The sequence below is a fragment of the Mizuhopecten yessoensis genome, unplaced genomic scaffold, assembly GCF_002113885.1.
Source record: "Mizuhopecten yessoensis strain PY_sf001 unplaced genomic scaffold, ASM211388v2 scaffold11181, whole genome shotgun sequence".
Classification (NCBI taxonomy): domain Eukaryota; kingdom Metazoa; phylum Mollusca; class Bivalvia; order Pectinida; family Pectinidae; genus Mizuhopecten; species Mizuhopecten yessoensis.
Genome location: NW_018408920.1, coordinates 571,749 through 596,546, shown reverse-complemented (window position 1 = coordinate 596,546; position 24,798 = coordinate 571,749). Strand labels below are relative to the sequence as shown.

At 37.0% G+C, this 24,798-nt stretch overlaps 1 protein-coding gene across 3 annotated transcripts in view; it reads left to right on the top strand.

The window, feature by feature from the left end:
• The window catches only part of LOC110440447 (serine/threonine-protein phosphatase 6 regulatory ankyrin repeat subunit B-like), a 35,513-nt gene extending 10,826 nt beyond the window's left edge, over window positions 1–24,687 (top strand). The window contains exons 2-9 of one of the 3 annotated variants that reach the window (XM_021483541.1): window positions 9,244–9,355; window positions 9,927–10,047; window positions 13,463–13,580; window positions 15,182–15,226; window positions 17,345–17,558; window positions 19,865–19,975; window positions 21,296–21,462; window positions 23,717–24,687. In XM_021483541.1, the coding sequence (XP_021339216.1) occupies window positions 9,943–10,047; window positions 13,463–13,580; window positions 15,182–15,226; window positions 17,345–17,558; window positions 19,865–19,975; window positions 21,296–21,462; window positions 23,717–24,630 (1,674 nt within the window). In that variant the 5' untranslated portion in view covers window positions 9,244–9,355; window positions 9,927–9,942 and the 3' untranslated portion in view covers window positions 24,631–24,687. Of the gene's footprint in view, window positions 1–9,111; window positions 9,356–9,926; window positions 10,048–13,462; window positions 13,581–15,181; window positions 15,227–17,344; window positions 17,559–19,133; window positions 19,424–19,864; window positions 19,976–21,295; window positions 21,463–23,716 lie in introns of those variants that run through there. The other 2 variants (XM_021483542.1, XM_021483543.1) reach the window with 2 other exon arrangements.
• The last annotated feature ends 111 nt before the right edge of the window (window positions 24,688–24,798 follow it).

Genomic DNA, 24,798 nt, shown 5'->3' with positions numbered 1-24,798 from the left:
AACCGAGCTATATAGTTATATACACATCCGTTTACCGAGTAATATACTAATTATAATCCAATAGCTGTAAACAGTTAACCGAGCAATATAGTAATAGACACATAACTGTATACAGTTATCCGAGCTATATAGTTATATACACATCCGTTTACCGAGTAATATACTAGTTTAAATCCAATAGCTGTAAACAGTTAACAGAGCTATATAGTTATACACACATACGTTTACCGAGTAATATACTAGTTATAATCCAATAGCTGTAAACAGTTAACCGAGTTATACGGTTATAATCCAATAACTGTAAACAGTTGACCGAGTTATACAGTTATAGTCCAATAACTGTATACAGCTAACCGAGTTATGTAGATATAAACACATAACTGTAAACAGTTAACCGAGTTATGTAGTTATAAACACATAACTGTAAACAGTTAACCGTGCTATATAGATATGAATGCATACGTTACCGAGTAATATACTAGTTTAAATCCAATAGCTGTAAACAGTTAACCGAGTTATGTAGTTATTATCACATAACTGTAAACAGTTAACCGAGCTATATAGTTATAGACACAGAACTGTATACAGTTAACCGATTTATATAGTTATAGAGGCATAACTGTATAGAGTTAACCGATTTATGTAAGTTATAATCACATAACTGTAAACAGTTAACCGAGCTATATAGTTTTAAACACATAACTGTATACAGTTAACCAAGTTATGTAGTTATAATCACATAATTATAAACAATAAACCGAATTATACATGGTTATTAACACATAACTGTAAACGGTTAACCGAGTTATACATGGTTATAAACACATAACAGTAAACGGTTAACCGAGTTATATAGTTATACACACATAACTGTATACAATTAATCGAGTTACACATAGTTATAAACACATAACTGTAAATGGTTAACCGAGTTATATAGTTATAAATGTATAACTGTATACCACAAATATCTGTTTAACCATTTGTTTATTGACCTATTTATCAAAAATAGGAGTACAGTTACATCTTTATCAAATAGAGATTTCTGTCATAGTTTTTTTCTCACTTAAAACATAAAATCAAATCTTTGTTTTACAAAAGTGTTGAAGATTGGAAATCTAAAGATTTGCGTTGATTGAGAAAAGAAACTTATTGTACAATGTAGAGAACAAACAACGTCCAAACCATTCTTTAATGATCGCCTTTTTTTCCTACAGAAGTCCGACATTTAGTGTTAGTTTTTATTTCCCCAACCAAATAACTATGTAAAACTCGGATTTAAGAGAAATTACACGTTGATGTGTTATAGTAACATGAATGGGCCAACTGGTTGACAGAGGCGTTTGACACTCGGTGTATTTACCTAGTAAATACGTTTCTGGACTACATATACCTCGTCAAAATATATTACATTATCATTGATTATCTTATGATCCTCCAGTTTTTAGTGCGTCATGTTTACCATGTAACTAATGACGTGAAGGATTGCACGTGCACGTAATCGATCAATAATATCAGTAATTGCACATTAGGTCAACAAGTATGGCGTTAAAAAAAACCTATCTCTGTGTGACCACTATCTCTGTGTGATCACTATCTCTGTGTGACCACTATCTCTGTGTGATTTTCAAATAAAGGGATCTCTCGCAACCTTTGGGATCAATGTTTACATGACTTATTGTGTTTGACTGTAATATAAACCAGATATCAAATCAGGATCAAATTCAAACCATTTTATTTCATTGAGCTTTACAGCTCAGTCGTGTACACGAATACAAGTATATAAGCTCTGTCTGGGTGTACCGGGATGATAATGGACCTCTCTGTCTGGGTGTACCGGGATGATAATGGACCTCTCTGTCTGGGTGTACCGGGGTGAGAATGGACCTCTCTGTCTGGGTGTACCGGGGTGAGAATGGACCTCTCTGTCTGGGTGTACCGGGGTGAGAATGGACCTCTCTATCTGGGTTTACCAGGGTTAGAATGGACCTCTCTATCTGGGTTTACCAGGGTGAAAATGGACCTCTCTGTCTGGGTGTACTGGGATGATAATGGACCTCTCTATCTGGGTTTACCGGGGTGAGAATGGACCTCTCTGTTAGGGTGTACCGGGGTGAGAATGGACCTCTCTGTCTGGGTGTACCGGGATGAGAATGGACCTCTCTGTCTGGGTGTACCGGGATGATAATGGACCTCTCTTTCTGGGTGTACCGGGGTGAGAATGGACCTCTCTGTCAGGGTGTACCGGGATGATAATGGACCTCTCTGTCTGGGTGTACCGGGATGATAATGGGCCTCTCTGTCTGGGTGTACCGGGGTGAGAATGGACCTCTCTATCTGGGTTTACCAGGGTGAGAATGGACCTCTCCTTGTGGAGGACGGTGCCTATGAGTTTCCGTATGTTGATGATGATGATGATATTGACCATTATGTGATCATGATGACGTGCGTGAGTAAGTACGCTTGTGTTACGGCACGATTTCTCACCCCAACACGACCCGGGTGAGAAATTGTGCCGTAACACGCCTGTCTTTGTTCTTTTGTCCAGAAGTTGTTAACCGAACTTGAATGAAGCTTTGAGCAAAGTGTAGCAGAGAATGGTTTACATCTAAGATTTTCTAAATTTTGTAGTGTCGTATACATATTTATTTAACATATTTAATCAATAAACATTTATTGAACTTAAAAGCTGTACTAGTTTTAATATAGACAGTTTTTCCAAGAATGCATTTATGACTGTTGCTGTAAATCGTGAATATTTTGGTTACCTCATTTATTTTCGAAATAGAGGCATCTTTAAATAAAATGAAGAGATTTTTACATGAAATAGACATATCTTTTTTAAAACAGTTTTCGATTTATCTTTAACCTATTGAAACACATCACTACATTTGAAAACTTAAAATATCTCTGATAGATTTAAAGAGATTTGATATAAGTTTCGAAAGATGTCTTTGAATAATATAGAAATATCTTTAAATGTTATATGAATATCATAAACTTTATGAAATATATCTTAAGGTGGCTCCACACATATATATAGTCATCAGTGTCCATTTTCGTGACGTACTTCCGCAAAATTTTGCTTGTTAATTTCGAAACTGTGGAGCCTCCTTAAATGAATTGTGATATTTCTAAATGTAATATATCTCATATAAATACACTTAGGCGACCTAAAGGTCATAATATATAATATTAAAAAGAATGTATCTGTATAGTTTACATGATCTCTCATTAACTGATAAAGATTTCTCAGTTTATATGATCTCTCATTAACTAATACAGCTATCTCAGTTTATATGATATCTCATTAACTAATAAAGCTATCTCAGTTTATATGATCTCTCATTAACTAATAAAGATATCTCAGTTTACATGATATCTCATTAACTAATAAAGATATCTAAGTTTATTAGATATCTTATTACCTAATACAGATATCTCAGTTTATTAGATATCTCCTTGATTATTTGAATTATACATGCATCTTTTATTTGCAATTACATTTTGTCGTGACAGGGAAAATAAGTGTAGGATTTGTAAGATCATAAAAAGTGTCCGAGAAGATAGAGTGTCTGACCATCTACGATCACTACAATGTACCCTCCACCAATGGGTCGCGGGATCGAGGCCTACGTGGGGCAGCCGCCAGGTACAAGTCGGAGGTCGAGGGTTTTTCTTTAACTCCGGTTGTCTCCACCACAGAAACCTGTGTCGTCCTTGAATGACCACAACTATTAATATGACGTAAATTACAAACAAACCAAACCATGGCAATCGGACTGGTATATTGTAACACCACTTTGTCAATACCAGTGTACATCTTTCCAGAGACGTATATGTCTCTGACCTGTCCACCAATGAGTCCGTACTCTCTTCCTCAATGTTAACATTGAACAACATACAAACAAACGCATAATTAATTTTGACTTTTGAAGTAAGGTGACTAGATTTTGAACCAGATCGATTGCCAAGAGTTGTCCGCTGGTATTTATAGTCCCCTCAAGGGATGACAGCCCAATCATCGATATCCATCATTATTCGATAATGTAATTTCCATGTGAAATGAATCAATGAGGAGGCCGCGGTGTGGCAGTGGTTCTATACCACTAGCCCTCCACCACTGGGTCAGGAAACCTTGATGAAAGGTTATCAGTTTGGTCTCATTGAATCCTGTCTGTATAAGTACGTCCATTCTTTCTATTCCACTCGTGGAAATCTTGATGAAAGGTTATCAGTATTCATTATAGTCTAGTTGAACTTTGTCTGTATAGGTACAAAATGTACGTCTGTTCTATTCCAATAATTGATTAATAATTTTCTGCAAAAAATAACATTAGCAACCTTACCCAGTGATATTACCTCGGCGGCTTGGTAGCCACATTTTAGTCCTGGACCATCCATGAGATGCTGGGCAATCACCTGTACCGTCATACAAGGTCGATCTTTTTTGGCCAACAAAATGAAAAGAATTGAATTATTTTTTGTCTTTAAATTTATGGCTATAAAACACCAATATATTCTACAAATGGCTGAAACTTATAAAGAGTTTCATGGATCTTATTTAAGGAGGGCGATGAACCCTAGGGACAAAAAGCCTTGTCCCTGCATAAGTTCTAAGCAGTAAATACAAATAAATCAGATGAATGTCAAAATACGTACTCTGCTGTGAAATACGACGTATACTTAACTCAGGAAATCTTTTTTGAAGTTAAGAGCAGATTAGTTTGTATTATAAAAAATGCGTTACTTATTTCGAATAAAAACTATGCACAAGGGACCTCAAATGTTTGTAAATGACACTTCAAGATTTCAAGTGAAGTTATATTTCCAAATGAGTATACAAAATGGTGGGGCCTACGTGGGGCAGTTGGCAGGTACATTATGTGCTGGCCGTTGGTCGGTGGTTTTTCTCCGAGAATTGTTGCTTTCCTCCACCACCAAAACCTGGCACGTCCCTAAGTGACCATAGATGTTAATAGGACGTAAAACACAAACAAACCAAACCAAAAGCAGCCTTAGCAGATAAATTGTAACATGGATTTTTACCGCTGGTGTTGGCCATAATACCTACAAAAAGGCAAAGCTATCGTGATCTGACGGTCCAGTCATAACCAGCCTCAAGATTATCAATCGGTTTTAGACGTAAAATGAGTTTCAGTGTCAATATAAGTTCTTCGATGAAATCGTCCATTATTAGAGCCTTAATTTAAATCTGATTTGTGGGGAAAACATTCGAACACTAATAAGAAAGTTAACACTAGGAAAAGACAATCAGTCAATCAAACAACAACAAATATAATCGGTCAGTCCTATAGCTATAGGGGAATCTAGTCAATCAGTCAATCAAACAACAACAAGAACAATCGGTCAGTCCTATAGCTATAGGGGAATCTAGCCAATCAGTCAATCAAACAACAACAAAAACAAAAGGTCAGTCCTATAGCTATAGGGGAATCTAGACAATCAGTCAATCAAACAACAACAAATATAATCTGTCAGTCCTATAGCTATAGGGGAATCTAGCCAATCAGTCAATCAAACAACAACAAAAACAAAAGGTCAGTCCTATAGCTATAGGGGAATCTAGCCAATCAGTCAATCAAACAACAACAAAAACAAAAGGTCAGTCCTATAGCTATAGGGGAATCTAGTCAATCAGTCAATCAAACAACAACAAGAACAATCGGTCAGTCCTATAGCTATAGGGGAATCTAGACAATCAGTCAATCAAACAACAACAAAAACAATCGGTTAGTCCTATAGCTACAGGGGAATCTAGTCAATCAGTCAATCATACAACAACAAAAACAATCGGTCAGTCCTAAATCTACAGGGGAATCTAGTCAATCAGTCAATCAAACAACCACAAAAACAATAGGTCAGTCCTATAGCTATAGGGGAATCTAGACAATCAGTCAATCAAACAACAACAAATATAATCGGTCAGTCCTATAGCTATAGGGTAATCTAGTCAATCAGTCAATCAAACAACAACAAATATAATCGGTCAGTCCTATAGCTATAGGGTAATCTAGTCAATCAGTCAATCAAACAACAACAAGAACAATCGGTCAGTCCTATAGCTATAGGGGAATCTAGTCAATCGGTCAATCAAACACCAAAAAAAACAATCGGTCAGTCCTATAGCTACAGGGGAAACTAGTCAATCAGTCAATCAAACAACAACAAAAACAATCGGTCAGTCCTATAGCTACAGGGGATTCTACAGGGGAGGGCCCATGTATAAACAACGCGTCTGTTGAAAGGCCGAAAGACCCTAAAAGCTGACGTAAAACCGTCGAGATAAAAAACCTCAAAGTCCATGTTTACACAAGGAGAAGACTAATTCACGATTGCTCAGTTATATCCCATGGATTATCATTTCAATCCACAATGCATTATGTGTAATTCTACCTAGTAGTTACGTGTACACTGCACTCTTAATGTGTTTTGTGTCATATTTCTACACAGTGTGTGCATGCAATATTTTTACAGTTATGCATGATGTGTCAATATATACGTATACATGTAAGTCAGAGGACAAACTAAAAAACGTCTACCTGAGGATCCACTGCACGATCTATCAAAGGATCGGTTAACCGCACAGCATATCTTAGGATCAACCGCACACAGCCTATCAAATAATCAACCGCACACAACATATCTTAGGAACAACCGCACACAACCTATCAAATAATCAACTGCACACAGCCTATCTTAGGATCAACCGCACACAGCATATCTTGGAGTCAACCGCACACAGCATATCTTTGGATCAACCGCACACAGCATATCAAATAATCAACTGCACACAGCATATCTTAGGATCAACCGCACACAGCATATCTTGGAGTCAACCGCACACAGCATATCTTTGGATCAACCGCACACAGCATATCAAATAATCAACTGCACACAGCATATCTTAGGATCAACCGCACACAGCATATCTTGGAGTCAACCGCACACAGCATATCTTTGGATCAACCGCACACAGCATATCAAATAATCAACTGCACACAGCATATCTTAGGATCAACCGCACACAGCATATCTTGGAGTCAACCGCACACAGCATATCTTTGGATCAACCGCACACAGCATATCAAATAATCAACTGCACACAGCATATCTTAGGATCAACCGCACACAGCATATCTTGGAATCAACCGCACACAACGTATCTTTGGATCAACCGCACAAAGCCTATCAAATAATCAATCGCACACAACATATCTTAGGATCAACCGCAGTCTATTTGAAGGTCAACTTCACACAGCCTTTATCTTAGGAGCAACAGCACACAGTCTATATTAGGATCAACTGAACACAGTCTATGTGAATATCAACTAAACACAGTCTTTATTATGATCAATTAATCACAGTATATGTGAGGATCAACAGCACACGGTCTATCTTAGTATCAACTGCACACAGACTATCTTAGGATCAACTGCACACAGTCTATCTTAGGATCAACTGCACACAGTCTATCTTAGGATCAACTGCACACAGTCTATCTTAGGTTCAACTGCACACAGCCTATCAACTAATCAACTGCACACAGTATATCTTAGGAAGAACCGCACACAGTCTATCTTAGGATGAACCGCACACAGTCTTTATTAGGATCAATTAATCACAGTATATGTGGGGATCAACAGCACATAGTTATTTTTTGGATCAACTGCATACAGTCTTTCTTAGGATCAACTGCACACGCTCTATCTTAGGATCAACTGCACACAGACTATCTTAGGATCAACTGCACACAGTCCATCTTAGGATCAGCTGCGTACACTCTATCTCAGGATCAACTGCACACAGACTATCTTAGGATCAACTGCACACAGTCCATCTTAGGATCAACTGCACACAGACTATCTTAGTATCAACTGCGCACAGTCTATCTTAGGATCAACTGCACACAGACTATCTTAGGATCACTGCACACAGTCCATCTTAGGATCAACTGCACACAGACTATCTTAGGATCAACTGCGCACAGTCTATCTTAGGATCAACTGTACACAGACTATCTTAGGATCAACTGCACACAGTCTATCTTAGTATCAACTGAGCACAGTCTATCTTAGGATCAACTGCGCACACTCTAACTTAGTATCAACTGCACACAAACTATCTTAGGATCAACTGCACAAGTCTATCTTAGGATCAACTGCACACAGTCTATCTTAGGATCAACTGCGCACACTCTAACTTAGGATCAACTGCACACAAACTATCTTAGGATCAACTGCACAAGTCTATCTTAGGATCAACTGCACACAGTCTATCTTAGGATCAACTGCGCACAGTCTATCTTAGGATCAACTGCGCACACTCTAACTTAGGATCAACTGCACACAGACTATCTTTGGATCAACTGCGCACACTCTAACTTAAGATCAACTGCACACAGACTATCTTAGGATCAACTGCACACAGTCTATCTTATGATCAACTGCACACAGTCTATCTTAGGATCAACTAAACACAGTATATGTGCGGATCAACTGCACACTACATATAAATATACCTGAGGATCAACCAGGAATCGTCCCAAACAATCTGAGGATCAACAACATACCATCTATTTACACTCAGCCATACATACACGCGCTATAGCATATTTCTTTCCATTAATAAAAACGTTCCAAAATATGAATGATTATATGTTTCGAACTTAAATAGTGTTTATTCTATAAATTTATTCAAAAACGATATTGATTGCTGACCATTGACAGCATGTATATTTATTTCTGTATAAACAAACCGTGTATATGTATGTACCTACATAGTATGTGTGTGGTATGCTATGACCATTTTTTCAAATATTTTGTACATTACCTGTAATTCTATTCTATTCCTGTTTGTTACCTTCTATTTGTGATAAGAACTAAATAAAATTATGAATGATTACTCCTGTAAATCAATAATATTGCGTCTGGTCCGTGTGAGGGTACTTATATATGGTTTCAATATCACATAGAACTACTCGCTACTATTGAAGTACATGATTAGCTTTGTATGGAATACGAGCTCTATTGGTTGACGTATGTTAAACTTGAGCTTTATACCCGCCTTGTTAACTGATGTGTGAACGAGATCGCGACAAACACTAACCACGATAGCCATGCATGTTCTACTATAACGAGTGGATGACTCGCCGAGAGAAGTATCTAGTCCTGCGGTGATAGATCAAGAGTTACTAATATCTTAATCATATGTATGTTATAGATCACACCTGGTGGATACAGATGATACGCTACCTGTCAGTGACATATATAGCCACCCGAGGTAGGGGTGGATACAGATGATACGCTACCTGTCAGTGACATAGTCACCCAAGGTAGGAACTCTTTATTATCACCTATATAGCTAGACAACATTACACATTTTACACATAAGATATTTTTATTTATTTTCTCTAGTTCTATACTATAACACACTATCGTCACTGCCTTTATATATACTGAATGTCCACAACGCTTTATGGTATATCATATTTCACGTAAGACATTGTAAGTTTCATCGTTATATATTTAGGCCACTACCGTTTTATGGAGGTAGATTGACATATTAAAATACCAGCCGTGCCCGTATTGACGCGTCCCGATATCAAAGCGACCTCGTATCTAAAGGATTTTGATTACATTTACTTTCTCAATAGCTTAAATACAGTGAATAAGGCTAAATTACAGAATTAGTTTAGTGACTTCAATTCGTACTGGGTTTTATTAATTTATACCAAAAAGTAAACATTAGAATACACTGAATGAGTTCGTGTTTCGGAGTGCAAAGTACAAGCTAGGTCACTGTCAAAATGCTTTTTGATATTTTGTAAGCAATATGGCCAAGGCCTAGGCGAATATAGTTTGGTACTTTTGTCAATTGTAAGGTGTGCCCCCTGACTTTTGTAGAGAAAGAGTGGCCAGTATGGGGCTGAGTGCAAGTCGAAAGGAAGATTACAACAATCTCTTCCTGTCCATATACCGAGGAGACGTCGACGATATTCAACAGCACCTCAGCACCGGTCTGGAGGTCAGTACCATCTCTTAATTCTAAAACTGAAACAGCTCAGTACTGGTCTGGAGGTCAGTACTATCTCTTAATTCTAAAACTGGGACACCTCAGTACTGGTCTGGAGGTCAGTACCATCTCTTAATTCTAAATCTGGGACACCTCAGCACCGGTCTGGAGGTCAGTACCATCTCTTAATTCTAAATCTGGGACACCTCAGCACCGGTCTGGAGGTCAGTACCATCTCTTAATTGTAAAACTGAAACACCTCAGTACTGGTCTGGAGATCAGTACCATCTCTAAATTCTAAAACTGGGACACCTCAGCACCGGTCTGGAGGTCAGTACCATCTCTTAATTCTAAAACTGGGACACCTCAGTACTGATCTGGAGGTCAGTACCATCTCTTAATTCTAAAACTGAAACAGCTCAGTACTGGTCTGGAGGTCAGTACCATCTCTTAATTCTAAAACTGGGACACCTCAGCACCGGTCTGGAGGTCAGTACCATCTCTTAATTCTAAAACTGAAACACCTCAGTACTGGTCTGGAGATCAGTACCATCTCTAAATTCTAAAACTGGGACACCTCAGCACCGGTCTGGAGGTCAGTACCATCTCTTAATTATAAAAATGGGACACCTCGGCACCGGTATGTAGGTCAGTACCATCTCTTATTTCTAAAACTGGGACACCTCAGTACTGGTCTGGAGGTCAGAACCATCTCTTAATTATAAAAATGGGACACCTCGGCACCGGTCTGTAGGTCAGTACCATCTCTTAATTCTAAAACTGGGACACCTCAGTACTGGTCTGGAGGTCAGTACCATCTCTTAATTATAAAAATGGGACACCTCGGCACCGGTCTGTAGGTCAGTACCATCTCTTATTTCTAAAACTGGGACACCTCAGTACTGATCTGGAGGTCAGAACCATCTCTTAATTCTAAAACTGGGACACCTCGGCACCGGTCTGTAGGTCAGTACCATCTCTTAATTCTAAAACTGAAACACCTCAGTATTGGTCTGGAGGTCAGTACCATCTCTTAATTCTAAAACTGAAACACCTCAGTATTGGTCTGGAGGTCAGTACCATCTCTTAATTCTAAAACTGAAACACCTCAGTATTGGTCTGGAGGTCAGTACCATCTCTTAATTCTAAAACTGGGACACCTCAGTACTGGTCTGGAGGTCAGTACCATCTCTTAATTCTAAAACAGGGACACCTCAGTACTGATCTGGATTTCAGTACAATCTCTTAATTCTTAAACTGGGACACCTCAGTACTGATCTGGAGGTCAGTGCCATCTCTTAATTCTAAAACTGAAACACCTCAGGACTGGTCTGGAGGTCAGAACCATCTCTTAATTCTAAAACTGGGACACCTCAAAATTGGTCTGGAGGTCAGTACCATCTCTTAATTCTAAAACAGAGACACCTTAGTACTGGTCTGGATGTCAGTGCCATCTCTTAATTCTAAAACTGAAACGCCTCAGAACTGGTCTGGAGGTCAGTATCATCTCTTAATTCTAAAACTGAAACACCTCAGTACTGGTCTGGAGGTCTGTACCATCTCTTAATTCTAAAACTGAAACACCTCAGTACTGGTCTGGAGGTCTGTACCATCTCTTAATTCTAAAACTGAAACACCTCAGTACTGGTCTGGAGGTCAGTACCATCTCTTAATTCTAAAACTGAAACACCTCAGTACTGGTCTGGAGGTCAGTACCATCTCTTAATTCTAAAACTGAAACACCTCAGTACTGGTCTGGAGGTCAGTACCATCTCTTAATTCTAAAACTGAAACACCTCAGTACTGGTCTGGAGGTCTGTACCATCTCTTAATTCTAAAACTGAAACACCTCAGTACTGGTCTGGAGGTCAGTACCATCTCTTAATTCTAAAACTGAAACACCTCAGTACTGGTCTGGATGTCAGTGCCATCTCTTAATTCTAAAAATGGGACACCTCAGTACTGGTTTGGAGGTCACTATCTCTTAACTCTAAATCTGAGACACCTCAGTACTCGTCTTAAGGTCAGTACCACCATTTCTTAATTTTAACACTGAGACACATCAGCACCAATCTGGAGGTCAGTATCATCTCTTAATTCTAAAACTGAAACACCTCAGAACTCGTCTGGAGGTCAGTACAATCTCTTAATTTTAAAACTGAGACTCTTCAGTACTGGTCTGGAGGTCAGTACTATCTCTTAATTTTAAAACTTTGGCACCTCAGTACTGGTCTGGAGGTCAGTTCTATCTCTTAATTCTAACACTGAGACATTCAGAATTCGTCTAGAGGTCAGTATCTCTTAACTCTAAAACGTGGACACCTCAGTACTGGTCTGGAGGTCAGTTCTATCTCTTAATTCTAACCCTGAGACACTTCAGAACTCGTCTAGAGTTCAGTATCTCTTAACTCTAAATCTGGGACACCTCAGTACTGGTCTGGAGGTCAGTTCTATCTCTTAATTCTAACACTGAGACACTTCAGAACTCGTGTAGAGGTCAGTATCTCTTAACTCTAAAACTGGGACACCTCAGTACTGGTCTGGAGGTCAGTACCATCTCTTAATTCTAACACTGAGACACTTCAGAACTCGTCTAGAGGTCAGTATCTCTTAACTCTAAAACTTGGACACCTCATTACTGGTCTGGAGGTCAGTACCATCTCTTAATTCTAACACTGAGACACTTCAGAACTCGTCTAGAGGTCAGTATCTCTTAGTTCTAAAACTTTGGCACCTCAGTACTGGTCTGGATGTCAGTACCATCTCTTAATTCTAACACTGAGACACTTCAGAACTCGTCTAGAGGTTAGTATCTCTTAATTCTAAAACTTTGGCACCTCAGTACTGGTCTAGAGGTCACTATCATCTCTTAATTCTAACATTGAGACACTTCAGAACTCGTCTAGAGGTCAGTATCTCTTAATTCTAAAACTTTGGCACCTCAGTACTGGTCTAGAGGTCAGTATCATCTCTTAATTCTAACATTGAGACACTTCAGAACTCGTCTAGAGGTCAGTATCTCTTAATTCTAAACCTTTGGCACCTCAGTATTGGTCTGGAGGTCAGTACCACCCACAATTTTAACACTGGGGCACCTCAGTACTGGTTTAGAGGTTAGTATCTCCTAATTCTATCTATATATTCTGCAACACCCTCTTTCTAGTATTATGTGCAGCGTCATAATTCTTGCATGGTCTGTGTCTGTCTGATTCAAGCGCTGACATCTCAAACAAGGCATTATTTTATTTTGAGTAATCATGATTGTTTAACGGAAACGTATATATTTTCTGTTGTTTATCCAAATGATTACATATTTGGAGGTTTCTGTCAAAAGATCTGTAATTTCCTAACAGGACGCCATCTTCATCTGCAAAATGTGATCATGTAGATGTTACAGCAAAAGTGTGATTCATTTCTTTATTGACAGATAAACAAACAAGTAGATTCTAAATCTGCCCTGTACAGAGCTGTGGAAAGTGGGCATAACGACGTGGTCAAACTGCTCATCGACTGCGGATGTGACGTCAACATCGGTAGGACCAACGGTAAGAACGGAAATGGTGAAGATATTTCCAAAAAATGCGTAATATAATACAAATCGGTTATGCATATGGATAACTTATAAAATGGATCGCTACCCATCCACTGTTCCCTGTTTTGCAATTTTAAAGTTTATAGTGATTGATTAAACAGTAATGTTACGGGTCTCAGAAGACTAAAAATCAGTAGTCTTATAAAAAAGGAAGTGTAATAAATTCTTTTTCATTACCTCATGTTAAAACACAGTACTTGAATGCTGGTTTCTTTAAAACCTTTACGTATGATAATATGTTTAGGTTGACTGTTTATCAACATGGACCGATTCAAAACAGCTTTTACATGTTTACATTTTAAAATTCCCCGTTTGTTACGGGTGGCTTGTCATGGCTATTATGACTAGTGATATTTTCTGACACGTTTGAGTCATCCCATTACCTGCATGCTCGTCGGTAAACTTGTGGATATATAAAACATTATATCGCCAGCCAACCGTTACCTACGGGCGTGTTCACGGTTAACAAACCAAGTCACTGATGCATGGGATAAACGCCTTTTATTTCATTTCAAAATACTGCGTAGTGAATATAGTGTATACGCAACATTACATACCTAACAGAGTTGAGAATGAATTACTTGACAAAGGGATAACACTACGTCAATCTCCTCTTAACTATGGTGCATCATAGGTGATCATAAATTATATTACTATTTTGGGACAAGGAAATAATAGAAAAAAATAGGTATTCTATTATAATACCATACCATCTGGCCTTAATTTAACTCCATAATCGATTTGCCATTTTAAATCAACAAAACAAATTAAACATTCATTAAGTGAAAAAAGATCAGTAATTTGTTGAAAACAACGATAGGAAATTTTAGATAAATTTCAATAGCATAAAACGATATATATGTAATTACGTAAGTATCTATCTGCTAAAAAAATCTATTTGTAGAGAAATCTTCAGCTTTAGACTGATTGGTAATTGTCAGCCTGCTTGCAGGTCTACAAAAAGTTGTCCATTAAACGTCATGTTGTGCGTGTAATTTGTCAATAAATCATCGTGAAATCTTTAACCACGAAAACAACATGTCGTATCATATATTTGTTGTTTTTCTATTAGACTTAAATATCAATCAACCATCAAATTAACCGTCAACTAGAGTAAACAATATCATTAATATAACAGCCAACTGTCTGTTAGATTAAACAAAACTATATTATTAGTATAAACATGAGATAAACTTAAACAAATTATCAACATAAACTTTAAATATCCATTCAATTTTACTTAAACATACTATCAATATAAACATTAACTGTTCTTTGATTAAATTATACAACATAAGCTTTACCTGTCTGTAAGATAAAACTTAACAATGCTACACAAATTGACATTAACTGGTTTTTGATTAAACTAAGCAATATCATCAACATAAACAGTAATTGTCCATTGATTAAACTAAACAATTTTATCACTATTGACATTAATCGTCCATTAGATTAGTGTTCACGATTGTCAACATTGCCATTAACCGTCTATTAAACCAAGACATTACGAACATATCAATTAACCACCAGTTCTGTTTTGTTTTTCTCTCTCAGAATCTGTTGTTGCCAATTTACTGCCAAGTTCGCTGTATGAAATCGGTGAGTTTGTTTGTTAAAGTGTGTCGTTTTCATTCAGTAATGTGTAACATGCTTATTATAATATTTTACAAAGCTTATTTAAAACTAATAAAAACAACTAGATTTACTTTAAGGGTTGGTTACAGTCATGTCTAAAAATACATGTAGCTTGCGATATTGAATTGTTGTTGACTATGGTTATGTTGCAGGTATGTTATGTTACAGGTATGTTATGGTACAGGTATGTTATGTTACAGGTATGTTATGGTACAGGTATGTTATGTTATGTTCACAAGTACACTGCATTTGCTGGCGCAGATATACATACAGGAACTTCATTAACATATCACGAATAGCATTGAAATGATTTGATACTTTGACTGAAATGCACCCATTTCGTTAACAGAATACCTGTACAGGTATCATCGTTACTACCGTAGTGTCGTTCTGTTCGGTACACACACGTATTGCTTCATACAACGCAGTCATTTAATTCGTTCGGCGGGTTATTGAGATGGCGATATCCTGATTGGTTAGGGTTGAGTGAGTGATTTAATTCAGGTTTACACTAGTAGCATATATTGACGTATATCTATGGCAACAAGTAAATGAATGGTATGGTTCTTAACAATCGATGAGGATTCATTTGGTTCACACTTTCTAGTGATTCGATGACGAGGAACGCGACACTACAATCAATATATATGTTTACCTGTGTAATTAGCGGACGTCATGGTTGTGGAACAAAACATTGAATAGGCCTCGTTTCCAATGTCATCACATGGATAATGGCGTATTGAGGATTCATACCACCTATAGGTATTTAGTATATGACATGAAAATGTCATCAAACGATACAATATTTGTTAAATGTAAACATACACGAACCCCTCTACCTATTGTTTTGCTTTTACATTATAACTGTTTAATTCACCAACATGTATTGTCCTAAAACAAATAGTGTCCTCTCGTAGGAGGGCTTCCATACACCTAACTCTCTTTCATGGCTTCCATACACCTCACTCTCTTTCATGGCTTCCATACACCTCACTCTCTTTCATGGCTTCCATACACCTCATTCTCTTTCAAATAAACTATCGATTTATAACTTGTGTATATTATTCACAACTAGTTGTTTTTAATGGAGCAAAACGCAAGGTACAACCAAAGTCATTGAAGCGGAACTGACACAGTGACCTATATTATATATATTGGTGTTCATAATATGTGTTTGCATATGAAGTTTGATGACTGTTTAACTTAAAATACTAGAGCAACAAAGCTCTGTGTATAATCGCACCAAGCTGGCGTACTGACTGATATGGCTCTAATGTGACAGGACATAGAAAGGAATTATTTAATGACATCAATACTTTACAGTGAACGTATATTATGTACTGTTTCCATTTAAACTTCATACTCACTCTGCCGTCGACAATTCGTATTGATTTTTTGTAAATCAAAAAGAAATCAATTTGTTTTTTGAAAACATAAACATATTCAGGGACGCCTTTTCATATGCATATAGATAAATGCATTCCGTGAAGCGTGTCAAGCACATAATGGTTGATGAATAATGACGTTAGTGATGTTCCAACCTCTCTGTCGGAATTATTGGATACACAAGGAGTTGGGCAACAAGCAAAGTCTATGAATGTCCTCTCCTTACTAAAACAAACAGTATATACACATCCTATTTTAGTATTGATAAATGATAACAGTATTAGCTTATCCATGATTATGCAACTTTGTAATTATTTTTGGCTACAGATCATCAGAGTTACAGCTGACAGTGCAATTTAAGATAAAAACATCTTCAATCTAAATTGAAAGCAATGTTACATTAACATTTAAAATAGAAATAAAAAGGTCTAAAATGTAGGCTACAAATGCTATTACAAATAGCGATTTGATATGGTTAGAATTGTGTATTAAGTAGGCAGATTGTTATATCATTAACACAATAAATGTCCATTTTGTCTGTCTCTACTGCTACGTTCTGATGTATATACGTAGTTTTGTTGCCCTTATGAAGGTCAAAACAGTTTATAAAGAATCCCATCTGTTAACATAAAGTATTGCGTGTGTTTATATGCTATTTCTGAAATCGAACTATGTGTGTTGACATGTTCGTTACAGAAAGTCCTCTCCACCTTGCGTGTGAGCTTGGCTTTGTTGACATAGTACTCGAGTTATTGGCATGTGGAGCAGATGTCAACAGGACCAACTGGTACGGCATGACAGCTGTCTGGAAAATGGCAGTCCAGGGTAAACTCGACATACTGAATCTTCTCCTACAGCACCCGGATGTTGACATCACTGTACCATCGGGGGACAGCTGTTGTCCTACTATGTAAGTGAAATACCACGACATTTTAATTGGTTATTCTACCCAGTTTTATTTCATTACATATTACCTTAGTACAATTATAACATGCGTCTTTAATAATCACACGCCTTTTTGAACATTTGATCATAACCATCCTAACGTTTAGATGTGGGAATGGTTTGACGTTATTGCCCTTAATAGGGAATCACTCCAATACAATCTGATACTGTGAACTGAGTCCATGGGCTGATACTCGATCCCAATGCTTGCTTTATGCTATTTGAATAACAACCTACTGGAAAATCGTGATTGGCTACGATCTATAAGATACTCATAATTAAGAATAAGAACTAATATCCTAAACTCTTAAAAACGATCAGCCAACACATATCGGACATCCTTATAAAATAAGTGTACACAAATTAATAAACAGACTATCCTACTTTAATTGGTTATCCAACATAGNTATGTATACCACAGCAACGTCTGCCAGTAATACTGTTACCACGTCTTCTTTACATACTATAACATTGTCTTTTATGTATACCACTGCCACGTCTGCCAGAACATACTGTTACCACGTCTTCTTTACATACTATAACATTGTCTTTTANTTCTCTTTCAAATAAACTATCGATTTATAACTTGTGTATATTATTCACAACTAGTTGTTTTTAATGGAGCAAAACGCAAGGTACAACCAAAGTCATTGAAGCGGAACTGACACAGTGACCTATATTATATATATTGGTGTTCATAATATGTGTTTGCATATGAAGTTTGATGACTGTTTAACTTAAAATACTAGAGCAACAAAGCTCTGTGTATAATCGCACCAAGCTGGCGTACTGACTGATATGGCTCTAATGTGACAGGACATAGAAAGGAATTATTTAATGACATCAATACTTTACAGTGAACGTATATTATGTACTGTTTCCATTTAAACTTCATACTCACTCTGCCGTCGACAATTCGTATTGATTTTTTGTAAATCAAAAAGAAATCAATTTGTTTTTTGAAAACATAAACATATTCAGGGACGCCTTTTCATATGCATATAGATAAATGCATTCCGTGAAGCGTGTCAAGCACATAATGGTTGATGAATAATGACGTTAGTGATGTTCCAACCTCTCTGTCGGAATTATTGGATACACAAGGAGTTGGGCAACAAGCAAAGTCTATGAATGTCCTCTCCTTACTAAAACAAACAGTATATACACATCCTATTTTAGTATTGATAAATGATAACAGTATTAGCTTATCCATGATTATGCAACTTTGTAATTATTTTTGGCTACAGATCATCAGAGTTACAGCTGACAGTGCAATTTAAGATAAAAACATCTTCAATCTAAATTGAAAGCAATGTTACATTAACATTTAAAATAGAAATAAAAAGGTCTAAAATGTAGGCTACAAATGCTATTACAAATAGCGATTTGATATGGTTAGAATTGTGTATTAAGTAGGCAGATTGTTATATCATTAACACAATAAATGTCCATTTTGTCTGTCTCTACTGCTACGTTCTGATGTATATACGTAGTTTTGTTGCCCTTATGAAGGTCAAAACAGTTTATAAAGAATCCCATCTGTTAACATAAAGTATTGCGTGTGTTTATATGCTATTTCTGAAATCGAACTATGTGTGTTGACATGTTCGTTACAGAAAGTCCTCTCCACCTTGCGTGTGAGCTTGGCTTTGTTGACATAGTACTCGAGTTATTGGCATGTGGAGCAGATGTCAACAGGACCAACTGGTACGGCATGACAGCTGTCTGGAAAATGGCAGTCCAGGGTAAACTCGACATACTGAATCTTCTCCTACAGCACCCGGATGTTGACATCACTGTACCATCGGGGGACAGCTGTTGTCCTACTATGTAAGTGAAATACCACGACATTTTAATTGGTTATTCTACCCAGTTTTATTTCATTACATATTACCTTAGTACAATTATAACATGCGTCTTTAATAATCACACGCCTTTTTGAACATTTGATCATAACCATCCTAACGTTTAGATGTGGGAATGGTTTGACGTTATTGCCCTTAATAGGGAATCACTCCAATACAATCTGATACTGTGAACTGAGTCCATGGGCTGATACTCGATCCCAATGCTTGCTTTATGCTATTTGAATAACAACCTACTGGAAAATCGTGATTGGCTACGATCTATAAGATACTCATAATTAAGAATAAGAACTAATATCCTAAACTCTTAAAAACGATCAGCCAACACATATCGGACATCCTTATAAAATAAGTGTACACAAATTAATAAACAGACTATCCTACTTTAATTGGTTATCCAACATAGACAAAGTCATACCACACCACTGATCATGGCGGCAAGGGAATCACGTACTGAGGTGGCGGCCTTGTTGTGTCAACATTCTTCAAGTGACGTCAACCTGACGGACAGACAAGGGTAAGTGACGACGCATGTTATATATTGCAAATACCACGTTCTCATATGTAAGTCATTCCCTGTACCAAAACCAAGTTATTCGATGTATCAATAACACATCTATCATAACATACTGTAACATTGTCTTTCATTACATACCACAGCCACGTCTGCCAGTACATACTGTTACCACGCCTTCTTTAAATACTACAACATTGTCTTTTATTTATGCCACTGCCAGTACATACTGTTACCACGTCTTCTTTAAATACTATAACATTGTCTTTCATGTATATTACAGCCACGTCTACCAGTACATACTGTTACCACGTCTCGTCTGCCAGTACATACTGTTACCACGTCTTCTTTAAATACTACAACATTGTCTTTTATGTATACCACTGCCACGTCTGTCATTACATACTGTTACCATGTCTTCTTTAAATACTATAACATTGTCTTTTATGTATACCACAGCAACGTCTGCCAGTAATACTGTTACCACGTCTTCTTTACATACTATAACATTGTCTTTTATGTATACCACTGCCACGTCTGCCAGAACATACTGTTACCACGTCTTCTTTACATACTATAACATTGTCTTTTATGTATATTACAGCCACGTCTACCAGTACATACTGTTACCACGTCACGTCTGCCAGTACATACTGTTACCACTGCCATGTCTGTCATTACATACTGTTACCACGTCTTCTTTAAATACTACAACATTTTCTTTCATGTATACCACTGCCACGTCTGTCATTACATACTATTACCACGTCTTCTTTACATACTACAGCATTGTCTTTCATGTATACCACTGCCACGTCTGTCATTTCATACTATTACCACGTCTTCTTTACATACTATAACATTGTCTTTTATGTATACCACAGCCACGTCTGTCATTTCATACTGTTACCACGTCTTCTTTACATACTATAACATTGTCTTTTATGTATACCACCGCCACGTCTGTCATTACATACTGTTACCACGTCTTCTTTACATGCTAATATCAGGTCTTTCATTACATACCAATATTACCTTTTTAACTATGCTTATATCACATCATTTATTCACAGAGTGAATACTCCTTTTCTGAAAAGAATCATTAATTTAAAAAAAGTCAATATTTGAAACGCAATGTACAGAGTATACGATATAATTCAAAGTAGACAACTCTGAAACTTTCTATAAAATGGTCAACAATGCGATATAGACGAGTCCGGCAGCAACGATTTATATGGTTAAATAATCGGATTACAAATAGCTGACACCATTTAAGATGAGGTGAGCTATGCCTTTTCTACCTATAAGTCTATATGTCAACAGGAGGACCGCTCTACACTACGCCGCATGTAACGGTAATGACGAAATGACGGCGATTCTGATACAGGGAGGGGCGAGCAGTAACAGTGTAGACGAGGACGGGATAACCCCCCTCTACACCGCCTGTAAACACGGCCATACCGCTGTCGTCCGGAGAATACTCCTGGCTGGTAAGGCATGCACCTTACAATGTTATAACAGTTATAGTGTAAAAATAAAACAGATAACACCGATTCCATAACGTTTGTAATGCAGACATACCTTTCTAATTGGTTAAGCTGCTTTTATGACTCGGCCTTGTGAATGTTTTTTAGATTCATATCATTCATTGACTATTCAATGAATAATTTCGAAACATTCCGAAAAGAAAACTCATCGGCGTTATCAACCGATTGATCAACCCCGCTGAAAGACATGACTTATAAACATCTACCTTGCACCTGACATTGATTGATCGCTGGGTGATTGAATATACCTTACCTGTAAAAATTGGATAAACAAAGTGTACCTATAATCATCCAAAATCAATAACGATTATTAATTTTATATTTTCGTATTTTGAAGTAGGAGCATGAATCTTTTTAGTTTATTAGACAAGTATAAGGTTTACGCAGGAGGCCCAATTCTCGTAATAAAAGGACAAAATGTATTTTTTAATCGAGTACTGAAAACTATCAAAAGGGGTATATATGTTTTAACGATCTAAGTATTTTTTACTTTTTGATTATATTCTCATCTTGAATGTTAATATTTCTGTAACAGCTGTTAAGATACATAATTATGTACGTTTACATACACATTTCATGTAATTAAATACAATTTGGTCAAAAGCTTAATAGACTAATTACTAGAAACATTATAAATTGAAATAAAACGGTTATAAGATTCTGAATTCTACATATATGATATAGAACAGTCACACAAATGGCATTGTTTATAACGATTTTCTATATTTTGATTTGTTAGATGATTAAAACGTATTCATCAATACAGATATGTAAATGAAACTGAATGCTTATATACCAAGGCAATGTCCTTTTCCACGATCCGCTCCAAGGATGTGGATACCAAAATACTAATACAATGTAATATATAAATTAATTACTAGAAATACGAAGTCAGTAGGTACTCTTTTAAACATGTTGTTTGTCAATGCAAAAAGCCAGACAAAGTAAATATTCTTCTTAAACATATGACCATTTTGTCCAATTAGGACGCATTAGTTATACTAAAGGTTGAAAGAAGGAAAATCAGTGTCTAAAACGCTCCGAAACGAATGTAAAAATACCGTGAAAGGGGGACAGGTGTCTATTGGACCCTTTATAGCAGCGACAGCAGATACCTCCTTCTAAAATCGTGTTGAACAAATTATAGCTACAAGGTTACGGACAACATCCGGGACGTTTAGTCCCCCAACACAGTTAATCATCTTGTGAGATAGGATATACACCGAACAAGCTTAGTAACGGACTACCCAGTAACCATTCAGTTTGTCAATGCAGAAAGTCATGTCAGAATAAATTCCAGCATCAAATTTACTGCCAACCTCGTAATTTAAATCACCTTTTGCATAAGCATTTCTGAGTATAGTTGTATTTCTCTATTAAATGCGCTTTAACTTCCTCAATATGTGTAAGCGACACATGTTATACATGGTTTTTACAGAATCTATGGAGAAATGACAGGGATTAACATAGTGATAAATAGTCCTTTATATAGCTAGACTCATAAATCATCGCTATGCAATGTAACGTTATTTTTTTGTATGTGGTTGGACGTCCTAACAACAGCCAAGGTAAATAAGAAAATAAAAGGTTTTTACTTGAAACGTGAGAAATGAAAATATCCAAAGTGTTGCAATGGGGGAAGCAAGTAAATCACTTTGGGTTTCCTCAGAGTCCTCTCAGCAGTAGACACGGATGAAATCCCGATTCTGGGGGGNCCAAACCCTGTAATGACAGAATGTCCTTATTTAAAGAACAATGATAGGGTTATTATTACTTCACAGACACATACAACTTTATATACCGTATGGCAGTTGACAACCGTATGTTCATGGAATGTATGTTATATAATGCATTGCGTCGTGGTTTAATTCTCTATTGTTATTAGTTTATCGATAGTTAGACGAATAAAGTGAACATTCCATAAACATAAAAGTTACTGTAAATGTCATATTATCGTACAATTATTGTGTTGATCGTTGTCCATATTTATGAACACAACCCCCGAATAAAGTGTTACAGGTCCAAATTCCAGAGCAAAACTCCAGGGAATGTCAGAACGATACTCAGTGTGGTATTCATAATGTTTGAGCAAAAGTCAATGTGGTAATAAGAATATCATAATGTTATTCAGTGTAGTAGAAACAATGGAGTTGATTTCAAACACACTGTTTAATTAGTCACACTTTTATCATTACAGGTGCTGATAAATCAATCTCGATGAGCAGCAGGTCTAACAATAACGGATTCTACCCGCTCCATATTGCTGTGTTGCAGTGTCACATTGATGTGGTACGACTGCTTTGTCACACTAACCCCGCAATGGTTGATACGCGAACAGTTACAGGAAAGACACCTCTAATTTTAGCTTGTCATAACGGAAGACGGGACATCGTGTTATTCTTACTTCGGTGCGGAGCTGATCCGAACGCCAATGATTCCTTTCACCAGACGCCACTACTTTATGCACTTAGTCATGGAATACAGAAGGACACATTTAAACATATCAGTACTGACGATAAGCATGGTAATATATATAAAGATCAGCTATCATTGGATGGTGATAGTACCAACAACAATCCTAGGTACTCTGATCATGAAGTTGTTGCTGTTGATGAGGATAATAATGAAGACGATTTTTCTATTTTGGAACATTTAATACACTATGGTGCTAGTGTCAATACTATGGACATCCACCAACAAACATGCGGGTTCTACAGCATTACGAAAGGAACACTTCCTCATTGTGTTGTAATGATGAAATTCGGGGCTGATATACACCCTTTTGATCCTCATAGCTTCTCAAAGATGGCTAACTGTGAAAAACTTAAAGCCTTAATTCAAATTGATCTACGATTTAGAAATATTGCCAAAACAATTTCTGTAGAACAGCTGTTAGATCCTGCCCTCGAACGTTACCTGGAGCACGAACTGATGAACCCACCTAGTCTAAAAGTGCAATGTCGTCATGCAATACGCAAGACGTTGTTACGGAAGCAGTTCGGTGCCTTACACAAACAAACTCAGGAACTACCCATACCAAAATTGCTCAAATGGTACATATTGCTCAATGATATTTGTTATCAATTTGATGTTCCGTCCAAATATACATGAACATATGCAAAGCTGTTTTTATTTATTCTTCACATATTATCTCTTACATTGCCCGTCTTATTCCTTCTTTGCGTATTGCAGAGTTATCTTCTCTTGTGAGCAGGTATTGATTATCACGTCATTGGTTTGTGTGAGAAAATTACGTCGTTTTTTCAAAAATTGATGACG